This window comes from Condylura cristata, unplaced genomic scaffold (assembly GCF_000260355.1).
Source record: "Condylura cristata isolate star-nosed mole 26May11 unplaced genomic scaffold, ConCri1.0 scaffold00007, whole genome shotgun sequence".
Classification (NCBI taxonomy): Eukaryota; Metazoa; Chordata; class Mammalia; order Eulipotyphla; family Talpidae; genus Condylura; species Condylura cristata.
Genome location: NW_004567108.1, coordinates 47,851,744 through 47,867,077, shown reverse-complemented (window position 1 = coordinate 47,867,077; position 15,334 = coordinate 47,851,744). Strand labels below are relative to the sequence as shown.

The window sequence follows — 15,334 nt, the reverse complement described above, 5'->3', positions numbered from 1 at the left end:
TTAAATCTTTCTGCTTTGGCTAAACCTAGAAATGAACCAGAGGTGAAAGCTTTAGTCTTAAATTTTTTCCTGTGCATTTCCTAAGTTTTCTGGTATGCTAGGGAGGTATTTGCAATACCATATTTTCTCAAAGAAATTCTCTTAGCCCTTTCTCCTAGGCTTTGGGTGTGTTATGGTATAAGGCTTTGTGCAGATGAGGTAGGATTGTTCACTTAGTTTATTGGTTTGTAGGAATTCCTCTGCATAAATAATATTTTCTTTCCAAGTTAGGTAAAACAAGATGAAGTGCCTCATGTCATTCCTCAGATAGTCAGACAGGTTTATACAAATGAAATTCTGTGAGAATAAGACATTTGGAGGAACCAGAGGCCATACTCCCACACGAGGTCTTCAAGACCCCCTTTGTCCGGGGGAGAGGTGTGGATCAAGAGCAAGTGAAAATGCCAAGAAGCTTTGCCTACTGCTTCAGAAATTCTTTATTTTTATTTATTTTTTTTGTGATCATGCACAACTTTACTTTTTTTAAAGTTGAACAAAGTTGCTTCTGACAGGTTTTGCTTTTGACAATTTCATGGCGATGAAGACTTTGAATTGTTCCACATTCCACCCACTTTGTTGGTGTCCTTTTTTTAATTAGAACTTTTTTTTATGCATATATAACTGGGGTACAGACCAGAGGTGCAGGGGCAGTTAAGAGGATTCACCAGAGACAGAGTGAGGAGCAGAACAGGCAGACTGACTTGGTACACTGCTTAGTGGGAGCAGTGGGTGAGACATGAGAGGTCTGCCACACCATGTGGGTTAGTGCCCTGGCCGGGCATCGAACTGATGCTGCAGATAGCTTTGTAGTGCTAGACAACCCTTTGTGCCACCAAGGAGGCTCAAAAACCCTAATCTCTTTTGGTGAAATACTGTTTTCATAATCCAGGACTCAGCTGCTAATAATTTTCATTGAATTGTAGCATCAGTTTGCTTTTGAGCTCTCAAAATTTTGGGGGAGGGGAGAATGCATATGTATCACAGAAATATCAGTCTTTGTATGGTATGTATAAGCATTAGTATTCTTACTACTGTATAAGCATGAGTTAACTCTACTGACATGGTACAGTAACCACAGCAGTCTTTCTAATTTTCATCCATTCTTTATTGGTACTGCCTTCTTTGAGTTATAAAATGTTGCTGTCATTATTCTAGGTATATTGTCTTATTTTGTCAGGTCTCCTGTTTATAACCTCTCTGGTTGTTGATACTCCCTCAGGTAGACATCTTAATCCATTGACTCAGAATGGTTGCCTTTCCTTACCATGCTTTGACACTGACTTCCTGATCTGGGTCCCTCTTGTGTGTTGTATTCCCACCGAGCCACACCCTGAATCTAAAGCAGGAGTCCTTAGTTCTTTTCCTCTGCTCCTTTTAATGGCCTTAGGCCTGAATATGAAAGAGGAACCCCTTCTTTAAAAAATGAAACCTGCTAATATATTAAAGTAAGTTTAAATTTAGTTTAATACTAAGTTAATACTAATTTTCTACATGTTTACTGTAAAAGGAACTAAGGATGCACTTTAATAATCTGGTTCTTGTTTATTATGAAGGAATGTTAGCCGTTTTGTCTAAATTTTGAGGAAGGTTACATTATTCAGGAGCTATATGTAGGTGGTCTGGTAGTTATAAGGTATTTTCTATAGGTTTCACAGTTTTTATGTTGAATCTTGAAGGTCTAAATTACCTCTATTTTATCTACTTTTTAAAAAAGATTTATTTGTTTATGCCTACAAAAATTGGGTTGTAGGTTAGTGGTGTGGGAGGTGAGAAGATTCACCAGACAGAGTGGGGAGCAGAACAAGCAGATCTACTGATATACACTGCTGAGGGGAGCAGTAGGTGAGACTAGAGAGGTCTTCTGAGCCTTGCGGGTCACCTCCCTGGCTGGGATTGTACTCACGCTGCAGTGGCATGCTTGGTGGTGCTGAGATTTTAATTCCTGAGCCACCAGGGAGGCCCAGTCATCTCATTTTTAATGGTGAGCCAGAATTGAGACTTACCTTCTGCAAAGTCATCCTACCTAGTAATTGCTGAACTTACTTGAAGCCAGAACTGTTGGGTTCTGCAATCTATGCTCTTTGTTAAAAATCTGTGTTCTGTGCTCTGCCGTTAGTTAAAATGCTTTACCTGTTGATTGATTTTGGGTAATATTTTTTTTCATGAATGATTCTTATTAAAGTTTACATTATCTGAAATAGAGACTTATAAAGATAATAACTTTCATGTTCATTTTGGTTAATTAATTTTGGTTTGATTAGGTTTTTCATGAAAACGTTTGGCACAGTTTTGCTGGATTAGATGTAAAAGTTAGGAAATAGGAAAAATCCATCTATTTGTGTCCTTTTGACTATATTATTTCAATCTAAAGAACTATTTTTAGGGCTTTTAATTTATCAGTCTTTTTTTTTTTGTTGTTCAGGCATGTACAGATAAAAATAGACAGAATTTACAGTAGGTTTTGTTTTTTTTTCTTTTCCAGAACCACTTTTTCCCTAGGGAATTTTTATTGTACTTCAGGCGTGAATTCATGGACAGGTTGTAAGTTGAATGAGATAATTTTGTATGGGCAATAATTAAAAGTCTGAACTCCTTATGTTTATTTGAACCTTCATATTTTATAATGGAATCTGGTAGAAAATTTACAAAGATAAGCCTCCTCGGATGTTACTGGAACTTGTTGATTTGCTCCCTCCTTCCAATTTTGGTGGTAATCTCCTATATGAAAAAGTTGGCCTAGGTTTAAAAGAAATATGTAAACATACTTGGTGTGTTTCTAATGTTGCTATCTGTTAGGTTGCTAGGGCTGCCATAACAAAATACCACAAACTCGGTAGCTTAAAACAAGTTAATTTTCTCACAGTTTTGGAAGCTAGAAGTCCAAGATGAGGGTGCTGGCAGGGTTGGTATCTTCTTTTAGGCTTGCTGGTATTACAAGTTCCCACCCAAGAAGAGTGGGTCCTTTGCCCTCAAGGAAAAGAATTTACCAGAGAGCCAGGTGTAGTTGAAACAAACAAGACATTAATAATAAGAGATTGATGCAGAGGGCAGCAGTGTGGGAAAGAAAAACTTAGACTGGTTCCTTGAAGGGTAGTTAGGAGTAGATATTTTAAGGGTAGGTCCTGAGTCCTGCAGAGGAAAGCAATATTGTAGCTGCTTCTGGGTAGAACTACCTCTGGACATGCACAAAAAGGATACATTCAAGCTGCTCATACTTGTTCTAAGCCTTATCCTTCCAGCAAATTATAATTAATCATTAGTAGGGTTCAGTGAATTTTTTTATTTGGTCTGTCATGTTCAGTGTGGTGGACTTAATTGTTTGGATAGGGCCTGTCATTCCACCTGTTCAAGCAGGACTTGGGGCAAATTCAGCCTGTTGGCTGGCAGTTTATTTTACCTAGACTATCTCATAGATGCCATCCTGTTAACTGCCTCTTCATGTAGTCTCTTATACAACTCTGTTCTCTCTGTTTTAGAATGAATAGGGCCCACTCTTAAATGCTTCTTTCAGTCAGTCATCTCTTTAAAGACCTTATCTTCAAATATGGCTAGTTGCAAGTAAGGGACATTAAAATTTCAGTATATGAATTGGTAGGTCATAATATTATACAGAAAAAGGAAGATGGAGTGAACTCAGATGGCACAAAGCACATGTAAAATAAAGTAATAGTGTGGTTTCAGGAATATTGAATGCTACTACTACACCAGCAGTTCCTTTTAGGGTGGATTATGAAGCTTTGATTTGCTTTTATACTTCAGGGTAAATATAATCGTTATACCCTACTAACTTAAGTTCTTTGGTAGGGTCTCTACAGATTAGATAAAAGAGTTGCAAGATTAAGCAAACCCATTTGTTAGCAGTACTTACACTGGGGGAGAATATCTAGAGATGAGTAAAGCAGACATGGTTAGACTTTGGATCTCTTTCTTAATTTCTTAGAGTGTGGAAAAGGTGCTTAGTGGAAAAGCATACGATTTTTTGGAAAGAGATAAATGAGCTCTTAGAATAAATGGGGAAAGTAAGTTTGTGTCTGTGGCTGGGTATGGTATAGTGTTTTATTTTGTACCTCGGGAGAGGTTTGGGCCTTTTCAGGGGAGAGGATTGATGAGTACTTTGGAAGTCTCTACTTTTAGATAAATAAGGGGTTTTAGGAAGTCAGTTGCCTTCACCTAAATTTTTTTTCATGTAAGGGTAATATATTTTGGATGGGTATCCTGATTCCCTTCACACACTGTGACTGTAAATACTGTAGTAATTACTGTTTTACAGAACATAAATTAGAGCATTTGCCATTAGTTATTTACATTCTTTCAGATTATTTTAAATTAAAATTCATAGACATTGCAAAAGTGAATAGATACTAGTAAGGATAATTTAGTATATATTTTTAAAGATTTATTTATTCCTACAGAACTGGGGTACAAGCCAGGGCGCAGGGTTGGTGAGTGGATTCACCAGAGACATTGAGAAGCAGAACAGGCAGATTGGCAAAGCACACTGCTGAGGGGATAGGGGCGGGTCAGGAGAGGTCTGCCATGCCTTGTCCTTACCTCCGGGGTGGGGGATCAAACTTGGACTGAAGCAGCTACTGCCAGCTTGCAGTGCTGTGTCCCAACCTTTTGCACCACGAGGGAGGGCCGGCCGTAGTAAGGATAGTTTTAGTCTATATTTACTTAGTTAACCATTGTTTTTTGAATAAGACCCCTTCAAAACAAGAAATTTAATTGCTTAGTTTTTTGTGAACTTTTATGTAGTACAAGCTGTCAAATGTTTTTTCGAGTTACTGGAACTATAATTTTAAGTAAAAAAAAAGTTAAAACTAAGACTCGCATTGCAACATCACAAAACAGTTTAGTATTTACTGGCAGGTCACAGTAGATGTAAAAATCTTTTATTCGAAGACACTTCACCCCATTTTTTCTTAAGAGTTATTTACTTACACAGGCAAGAACTGGGGTACAGGCCAGAGGTGTGGAGGGTGAGAGGATTCACCAGAGACAGAGTGAGGAGCAGAACAAGCAGATTGACTGAAAAACACTGCTGAAAGGAGCAGCTGTTGGTCAGGAGAGATCTGCCACATCATGTGGGTCATCTCCCTGCATGGGAATCAAACTCATGCTGCGGTGGCTGTGAATAGCTTCATAGTACTATGCTTTAAAATGCTGTGCCACCCGGGGGGGTGACACTTCATTTTTATTTCAGAAGCCCAGACACTTCATTTTTATTTCAGAAGACTTCAGAGTGTAATGTGTAGCAGAATTAGAACACAGAGTGCTTGATTTTATTCCCCCCCATGAATAATTTTAGAAGTAATCAAATATTTTGCTTTTTCAAATTATATGTTCTGGTTCATTTGACTTGTTTTCACTTTGAATTTAATTTTTAAATTAAAGATGTCAATGAGAAGTATTTGGTATTCACATTAAATATGTATTAATATTGATATCTTTAGTGTGTGAGTTTTTTATATTGTTTACTTTTGATTAGATAAACTTAAAATCTTGTATTGTGATGGTGGTATCACTGGAGGCATAGTAAAGTAGTGTCAAGAAATTCACTCTGGAAAAAAAACTACTGCTCTCTAATCTGGAGCTGACCCTTGGACTGAATTAAACTGCCAACTTTCCTAGATGCCAACAACCGTAAATTTGAAAGAACTGATAAAGAGAACTTTTGCATACTTTTACTCTGTGACCCCTTTATCTGACCATTGCTACCTTGAGAGTCCTTCATCTGACCACTGACCATTACCTTATCAGTTACCTACCTCATCATTACTTCATGCTTCTTTCTATCTCTCTAAACCTTCTTTCCCCACTTACCCTTCTCCCCCTTTTACTTTCACTCACTCTGGATCTCCTCTTGGGTACATTTGGGGTTCTAACCTGAAATTCTACTCCCCGAATTGCAATTATCTACTTTTTCCAAATATACATATTTTGGTTTATCACTAACCTCCACACTATCTGCTTTGGATATGTGTTTTACAGGATTTGTCTCAGATTTTAAGTGCTAAGAAATACCGACTTCTTGGTCCCATCAATGGTCAAATCAATTTAAAGTTATATTAATGACTTTACAAAATTCAACCTAGTATTTCCATGTGAAATAGTTTTGCTGTGGTATTGACATTTTCATTACTTAAAAAATTTCCCATTTCAAATTTTCTATTTTAGATGATTAGATTCTCATTTCATTATTATTAGATTATATTATGGGTTATTTTTGATTAGGAAAATTAATAAGCTTTTATATTTAGATTAGTGCAATTGACTTTGGTTTTTGGCTTTTTTTTTTAATGAATTTACTATGTTTGAATTGGGCTTACAACTTGAAACTTTTATTAATGGAATGAGAGACTCCCAAAATGTCTAATATGAAAAGGAATAGTCTCTAAAATATTTCAGATAACCATTGTGATGGCTGTAATTAGAAAAGCCTTTTATGGGCCCTCCCTGGTGGTGCAAAGGGTTAAAGCATGGCACTATGAAGCTATCACAGCCACTGCAGCACCAGTTGAATCCCCAGCCAGAGAGGTGACCCACATGACATGGCAGACCTTTCTCCTGTCTTGCCTGCTGCTCCCCTCAGCATTGTATTTCAGTACATCTGCCTATTCTGCTCCCCAGCCTGTCGCTGGTCAATTCTCTCAATCCCCCCACCCCCTGCACCTCTGACCTGTACCCCAGTTCTGTATGCATAAAAAAATAAATCTTATAAACAAGAAAACACTGGGCTTTCCCTGGTGGTGCAACAGGTTAAAGCATAGCACTATGAACTCTCTGAAGCCACTCTAGCACGAGTTCTATCCCCAGCCATAGAGCTGACCCACATGGCAAGGCAGACCTCTTCTGACCTGCCCGCTGCTCCCCTCAGCTGTGTATTTCAGTTGATCTGCCGGTTCTGTTCCCTACTCTATCTCTGGTGAATCCTCTCACTCCCCATACCTCTGATTGGAACCCAAGTTCTGTCAGCATAGATAAATAAATCTTTTTTTTAAAAAAAAAACCAACCTTTTATTATGGAAAACATAAAATACGCTTGTCAATATAGAAGAGAATATACACCACGTTCCTTGTACAAGTGTTTATAAGCAGAAATATCTCTTTCAACTATACTCCTGTTGAGCATTTTCTGGTTTGTTTTAAAGTAGATTCCACATTTATGAATTTTAAAGATTTATTTATGCATAGAAGAATTGGGGTGTGAGCTGGGGGGGGGGTGATAGGATTCTGTCATTCACCAGAGGAAGAGTGGGGAACAGAATAGGTAGATTGACTGAAATACACTTGCTAAGAGGAGCATTTGGGCGAGACAGGAGAGGTTTGTTGTACCATGTGGGTTAGTTCCCTGGGTGGGGAATCAAACCCGTGCATCCATGGCTGGAAAGAACTTGCTAGCTTTTTTTTTTTTTTTTTTTTAAAAAAACACTGTACCACGAGGGAGGCTGTATGATTTCTTAATTAAAGCCAAATAGATTGTTACTGAAATCAGATCACTTGGCCTTAGAAAATTATAATTTATCTATTAAGTCCCTCATAATGTTCTTTAACTTAACTCTTCCTTTGTGTTGAATTTCTTTTGAGTTATGATAGACCAGAGTTCAGAATCTTTATTGGATGGAGACAAGACTACATATTGATAGTGCTGTTTGTGTATGTCTATTGTGTCTCACTTGATTTTCAGTGTGTTTGTGATTTTGAAAAGTTCCATTGAGGTATTGTTTATTTACAATAAAACAAGCTAGTTTTAAGTATATAATTCCATGAATTTTAACAGAAGATTGTTCATGGTGTATAACCACCATGATATGATGAATACTCCATTACATCAAAAATTTCCTCTTTCCTATTGCAGTCATCCACCTTCCACCCTTACCCCACTGATTGAGCCTCTGTCATTATATTGCTTTTTCTTGAGCTTCATTATAAATGAAATCAAGGATAATGCTGGACAGGAGTGGCATGTTTAATTTCTTCCATTTTTATGACAGGGACTTGCCATGAGGTGTTGAAGCCTTGTTTCACTGAGTCGGAGAGACTGGACCTAAATGGCGCAGCATGACTTTGCTCCAGCCTGGCTTAATTTTCCTACTCCACCATCATCAACAAAGGTACTTTCACCTTTCTTTCCTTTTTGTCGTTTAGCCTGCCCCTCTTTCATGTTCTTCACAAATGTATTTAAAATGGAAGGCTTAAATTTTTTTTTTTTTGCTTTACCATCTAAGTTATTTTCTTTTGATTTTTATTTATTAAGGTCAATTTTCAATAATCAGTACACTAAGCATTTACTTTAGAGTTTTTTTTTCCAATAATCAAAGTTTTAAGTGATTTAATTCAAACAGGCTAGGCATATTGAATGTGACTTTCACATTTTAACCATTGCTTATAGAGTTCTCTGAAATTTGGTTTATTACTTTCCTAAAATTGATTTATTTCTAAAAATTAGGTTTTGAAGTCTTTTCAATTACTGGAAGACTTTTATTTCAAATAAATACTTGAATTTAGATACTTGAATTCCATATTACTGAAATTTCAGGTGTGATGAGAACTGCAAATTGTTACACATCAGGAATCACTCATTTTAAGAATTTTTTAAGGTAAAAGAGTAGTATAAAACTTGGTGTGTATTGAAGTTGTCATCTGTTTATATAGCATACTAAGGCACTATTGATCAAGGTCTACCATGTTAAGGCATTCAATTATGCTTTTGGGAGGTACACATAGTTCTTACAAAGCAGTTTATTTGTGGCAACTCTTTCCAGGACAATTTTAATTTAGAAATTTTCCTCCCAATAAGGGTCATAACAAATTTAGCCATACTCTATTGAAAAGCTGCATTGATGACAGACTTCTCCTAGACAGTGGAATTTTGTTTGAAAATGTATCTTAATGATGTGTTAAATTGACCTTATTTTAAACAGGTGAAATCTCTGTAAGGTTAATAGATTTGCCTGTTTTCACATAGAAAAATAGTGTATTCTACGCTCTAGAACACGTACATTAAAACCTCATTCATTCTCTCATTTGGTGTATCTATTTAAAGTACAAAGTGTGTGTAAAAGCAGACATGGGCCTTCGAGGAAGCATAGAACCAAGTAAGGGAGTTATATAGTGATTAAATAATCATACTAATATATAGTTATAATGGATTAAATGTGGACTAGAAAGAAGCAGCTCTTCCTGCCCGCTTGTATCTTCGCAGGTTTCCATCTTTCTATCCCTGCTATAATAAACCTGTTCTATAAAACAAATAAATAGATAAATAAATAGATAGATAAATAAATGTGGACTAGAATCCAGGTACATTTCCTATTGTGTGCTCTTTCCATAGCAGGCATTTTCGAATTCTGTAAATTGATTCAAATATTTCATTTCACAGACTGTAAAATGGGACTTAGGGAATGGAGATCAGTGCTCAGTTAATGAGATCACATCTTGCTTATGGACTCTGTCCCCCTTCCTCTTACAGCTCTGCAGTTTACTTCCATTTTCCTTTTCCTTTGCAGCTTCTTTCCTTTAGTGGGCGCTCTCGTCCTCCAGGCTTACTTCAGAGCGTATCTACTTAGGAGTTTTCTCTTGGCTGGTTTATTTCCTTTTTCCTTGAAATAGTGTAAGACTTGTTTTCATTTTAAAGTAGAAAATTAGTTGTGAAACGCTAGAAAACTTGAGAATAGCTCTTCATTCGGATGTTAATCTGAGCTTAAGTTGAGCACTTGGCTTTTATTATTTTTTATTTTTTTAAAGATATATTAATTTATTCATATAGAACTGGGGTACAGGCCAGAGATGCAGAGGGTGAGAGGATTCACCAGAGACAGAGCAGGGAGCAGAACAGGCAGATCGATGAAGTACACTGCTGAGGGGAGCAGTGGACAAGTCAGGAGAGGTCTGCCTCGCCATGTGGAGATCCTCTGGGGCAGGCGGGAATCGAACTCATGTGGAAGTGGCTTAAGCTTCTCAGTGCTATGCTTTCTTTTTTTCTTTTTCTTTTTTTAAAAGATTTATTTATTCATACAGAACTGGGGTACAGGCCAGAGATGTGGAGGGTGAGAGGTTCACCAGAGACAGTGGGGGGCAGAACAGCCAGATCGACAAGGTACACTGCTGAGGGGAGCAGTGGGCGGGCGGTCAAGAGAGGTCTGCCTTGCCATGTGGATCTCCTCCAGGGCAGGCGGGAATTGAACTCATGCTGAAGTGACTTAAGCGTCTTAGTGCTGTGCTTTTTAACCAGCTGTGCCACCAGGGAGGGCCCGCACTTGGCTTTTAATTTGAATTTAGACCCTCATGAATAATGATTAGGATTTGGAGAATTGTGATTGCCCATTCTAAATTTTCAGTTATTTTAATTTACTATAAATCTCCAGAAAAAGGTTTGTTTTAACTCTTTAACTATCAGTATTTGAAATTATTTTCTTAGACTGTGACTGTACCCACCTTTTAATAATGGATACTTTCTGTCATTTTTTTTCATCTCTAATAACCACTGTTTTCTGTCCTCATAATTATTGTTATTTGCTAGAGACCTTTAAATTATATTCTGAATAAATGTAAAAACATTACTTGCTGCTAGTTAATTTAACTTAATGCAGGCCTTTTATTTGTTCTTTGAATGACATATATATAAAGACTAAAATTATGGGTAGGAGTGTTTTTAGGTATAGGATATTAGCCCCATCATGTGGTGAAACTTCAAACTACAATATAAATTGATTGTTTATATATCTTTTAAACTGTTGATTGGAACCAAGGTAGAAGAAAAATTTATGTGTTTATGTAAACACATAAATACAACTAAAACAAAAGTGTGCACATGCAATGTATTGATACTTTCTTTTTTGATTTTCTGATATTTTTTACTCCCTGAAAAAAATGCCAGTTGCTACTGATTTAAAAGCAACATTTTTCTTTAAGGAATTGAAGGAATACTGAAATGGTTTTAGACACTGAAAAGTTCAGGTAGTGAAATCTCCTTTGCTTAAATGCTTCTTCTTCCCATTATCTTATCCTTACAATCATACACTGAAATAATATTTCATAGAATTGAAAGGAATATACCAGGGATGTGGTATTAAAAGACTTTGTGAGTGGCAGGAAATGGGGATATTTTCGTTTTAGTTAAACATTCTGATAAGATTTTGTTACAATTGCTACTTTTTTGTATTAAATATTTTGAGTTCCATGACTAGAGTGTAGCAGTATAGTGCTTTATTGATTCATTTTTGGCAGCACTTAAAAACTTTAATACAGTAAAATTCTAAGTATTGACTTTTTGTTATTTTTGCTAACCTTAATATAAAGGGTTTTACAAAATAATTGGTAAACGATGATTAATACAAAAGCAGTACCAACTTGTATTGAAAACATGTTCTATTATATTTTAGGCAAAGAAACGGTATAAGAAAATTCAATAGGATTGGTAGCCGAGTTAATTGAAACTTCTGTTTTGCTGTGAGATGTGGTTCTTTTTTTGGGTTAACTTAATTTGGATGTTCTAGACATCAGAGAGAAAACTAAAACTTCTAAAAGGAATCTAAAAAGATTTGAAATGTGTAGTAAAATGCTAGGGTTCATCTGTGCCTTGCTATGAGATATGAAAGATAACCTGCGACATACTGGTCGTACCCGGAACAAGTTAAGGGGAATTGATTGGATTTATGACTCCTCTCTCTCTCTCTCCCCTGTCTGTATATGTGGAACTCCTGAGAACTGAGTAAATCCCCTCAATGTGGCCTAAGTTACCTTCTTAAATAATTAGCTCAGGATTTTTTTTTTTCTTTCTTTCAGAAAGCTTTAGCTTTGCCATCACCAAAACTGTGGGTCTGCGAAGGGGTTGGGTTTTTTTTTTTAATATTTATTTATGCATATAAGAACTGAAGTACAGGCTAGAGGTATGTGTGTGTGTGGGGTGGTCATGAGAGGATTCTCTAGAGTGGGGAAAGAACAGGCAGACTGAAGTGCACTGGTGAAGGAGCAGCAGACAAGACAGGAGAGTTCTGCTTCAGCATGTGGGTCATCTCCCTGACCAAGGATAGCTTCATAGTGCTGTGCTTTAACCCACTGCACCACCAGGGAGGGCCCAGGGCTTGTGTTTTTAAACATACTTGCAAATTAACAAAAGTCCATGAGTGTTTTCTTAATTGCTGGCAGGATTACATGAGATTATCTAGGACATAATTATTTTTCACAGCACAGAAAGTGGCATGAGAATCAATTTGGGAACTAGCATCAATAAGTCCATCAATAAGGGGCAACATGGAGGGTCCAGTTGGATGATATGGTTACATGTAGTGAGTTTTCATCATAACTGAGGAACTGTGTTCTTTGTTTTGGAGGGAGCTGTAACGAAACTGAACTCCAAGAAGTGATTAGGATATTAAAAAAAAAAAAAACGTACATTTTAAATGTGATTTTATTGGGTTAATATGGAGGAACTTTATAAATAATTGTGAATTTTATTTTCTATGTTTTTGAATAGTTTTTACAGATTCTTTTGATTCTAAAAAGTATTTGCTTTGGAGAGGAGGAGTTTGGAAATAAATTTTGAGAACTTAAAATAGACCTGTAGCTTCATTTGTCATAATTTTCTGATGTTGAGAAAACCTTGAACTAGAGCAAAAAATTTAAATCAAGTAGTATGCAATATAAAATACTGTGTTTTGGCCCTCCCTGGTGGCGCAGCGGGTTAAAGCACAGCACTGAGAATCTAAAGCCACTTCCGCATGAGTTTTGATTCCCGCCTGCCCCGGAGGTGACCACATGGTGTGGCAGACCTCTCCTGACCCGCCCGCTGCTCCCCTCAGCAGTGTACTTGGTCGATCTGCCTGTTCTGTTCCCCACTCTGTCTCTGGTGAAGCCTCTCACCGCCCCTGAGCCTCCAGCCTGTACTCCAGTTCTGTATGTACAAATAAATAAATCTTTAAAAAAAAAAATACTGTGTTTTATTATAAGCACCATATTGTTCCTTGTTTCCCTTGTAGTAGCATTTTTGCCTTTAAAGTTTTTGGATATAAGTAGATGTAAGTATTGACTGGTTTTTTAATTCCACTATAGGAAAAAATAGACCAACTTGGTATCTATCTTATATACTGAAATTTACTAGTTATCAAACAGAAAATAACCATAAAACTTTTCTTTACCCACAGGCATTCCTGGAAATAACTTAGGTCAGTGTTACTAGTGTTTAAAGGTATATTTAAGATTCATATATATTTACTTGTATGTTTACAATTTGTTTCAGTCATCACTGAATTTTGAGAAGCATTCTGAAAACTTTTCATGGACAGAAAATCGTTACGATGTGAATCGTCGACGACACAACTCTTCGGATGGCTTTGATTCTGGTATTGGACGTCCTAATGGAGGTAAAACTTGCTAAGAACAGACTTCAGGAAAATTTTTTTCTTGTTCTTTTTAGCATCCTTTGTGATTTGGTCTTTAAGCATAGCCATCTGTTTTGAATTTATATACTTTGCGTTCATTAAATAAAGGTAACTTTGGAAGGAAAGAAAAAAATGGATGGCGTACCCATGGAAGAAATGGTACTGAAAACATAAATCACCGAGGGGGATACCATGGTGGAAGTTCCCGTTCTCGAAGCAGTATTTTCCATTCTGGTAAAAGCCAAGGACTGCATGAAAACAACATACCTGACAATGAAACTGGCAGAAAAGAAGATAAGAGAGAACGCAAACAGTTTGAGGCCGAGGATTTTGTAAGTTTCTTAATAATTTTAATACAAATTTCTTATAATCTTAATACAAATAAGTTCAATACAAACTTATTCTATAAGTTCCATTATAGCATCAGGGTAATCTCATGAGGTTGTAGCAATATAGCTTAGCTCTTTTTCTACAGGAATTACATCATACAGTTTCAGTTAGTTTCATTCCTCATTTTTTGTGAGCGTTTTTGCTCATAATTTCCCCTCCCTATTTATTTTTATATCTAAAGAATGTGGTCTTTTATTTACAACTTAGGCCATGTTTGTATCATTACTCTTTATAGAAACTTTTAAACAGTTTCCTTTAGAAATAATGGCTGACCTTAGTGGCTTATTTAGAAATGAATCATAATACTAGCTTATAAAGCCATTAATTTTCTGGAAAGAATATTTTAGCTAACTTTTTATTTAGACTCTCTCTTAAATGACTCTTGATTATTCATATATACATTTTAAGCTAATCTCATGATAGTTCTCAGAGTCCTTAAGCTACTTTCTCTACTCAAAAGTTTCTTCATGGTCAGAGAATACAAACTAATTGTTGGCTTACACTAGATATAATAAGTATAAGCTGAGTAGAAACAATTTTCATATTTTTTTCTATTCCTAATAGAAAAATGAATTGAGTGGATTATACTATATGGCTTGTGGTAAACTATACTTCTCAAATTACATAAGAATAGACTTGATGTACAATCCAGTTTATACAATTCTTATTACTAACTCCTGATGGTTAATTTTTTTGGCTATGTGGTTTGTTTTTTATTTTGTATATATTTGAAGGAGATCTGTGAACTCCAGTAGTTGTTCTTGACCCTCAGAATACATAGGTGAACAAACAAGGCAAGGTCTCTACTGTTAACTGTTTCTATTCTAGTGGGGATATTCATAACATTTAAAAAAAATGAGTATTCCTCAGAAAATTTGGACAGAAAGTGTGACTTTAGACTGAGGTCGGGAAGGGCTTCTCTGGGGAAGATTGAATCTGGGACTACTTCATAAAGAGTGAGCTTTATTATGACTGGGAGAGGGGAAAAACTCATGCCAAAGGCCAAAAGTTGGAAACAAGCTTGTCATGTTTAAGGAATAAAAATTAAGCTACTGTAGGCAAAAAATGCATATTAGGCTAGGTTAAAGATGTGGGAAGGCATTTTAATTGAGAAGGACATTAGTAGGTAAAGAATTTTATTTTAACTACAGACGCTGGAAACCCTCTGAAGGGTAATTCTCTGTAGGCAGATTGACTTGAAGTACACTGCTGAGGGGAGCAGCAGCCTTACAGGAGAGGTCTGCTTTGCCATGTGGATCACCTCTAGGACCGGGGATTGAACTCACACTGAAGCAGCTGCAACTAGTTTGCAGGACTGCACCCTAACCCATTGCGCCATTAAGGAGAGCCTGTCTTGGGAGGTTAAATGAGCAACGCAAATAAATTAAGCCAGTGCCTCACAGATGAAAACACCCAGTAAAACCTAGTTGTTACTATTATACCCCACCCCCAACTTCCAGGATGTAGGGTGTCAGCTATAATAATCTTAGATTCAATTGTAGAACTAAAGTGTAGCTTCTAAT

General features: G+C 36.6%; 1 protein-coding gene across 3 annotated transcripts in view; it reads left to right on the top strand.

Moving 5' to 3' along the window:
• The window catches only part of GPBP1 (GC-rich promoter binding protein 1), a 64,350-nt gene that overhangs the window by 26,007 nt on the left and 23,009 nt on the right, over nt 1–15,334 (top strand). For all 3 annotated transcript variants that reach the window (XM_012721933.1, XM_012721934.1, XM_004678302.2), the window contains exons 3-5: nt 8,034–8,153; nt 13,280–13,403; nt 13,530–13,753. In XM_012721933.1, coding sequence (XP_012577387.1) covers nt 8,091–8,153; nt 13,280–13,403; nt 13,530–13,753 — 411 coding nt within the window. In that variant the 5' untranslated portion in view covers nt 8,034–8,090. The remainder of the gene's footprint in view (nt 1–8,033; nt 8,154–13,279; nt 13,404–13,529; nt 13,754–15,334) is intronic.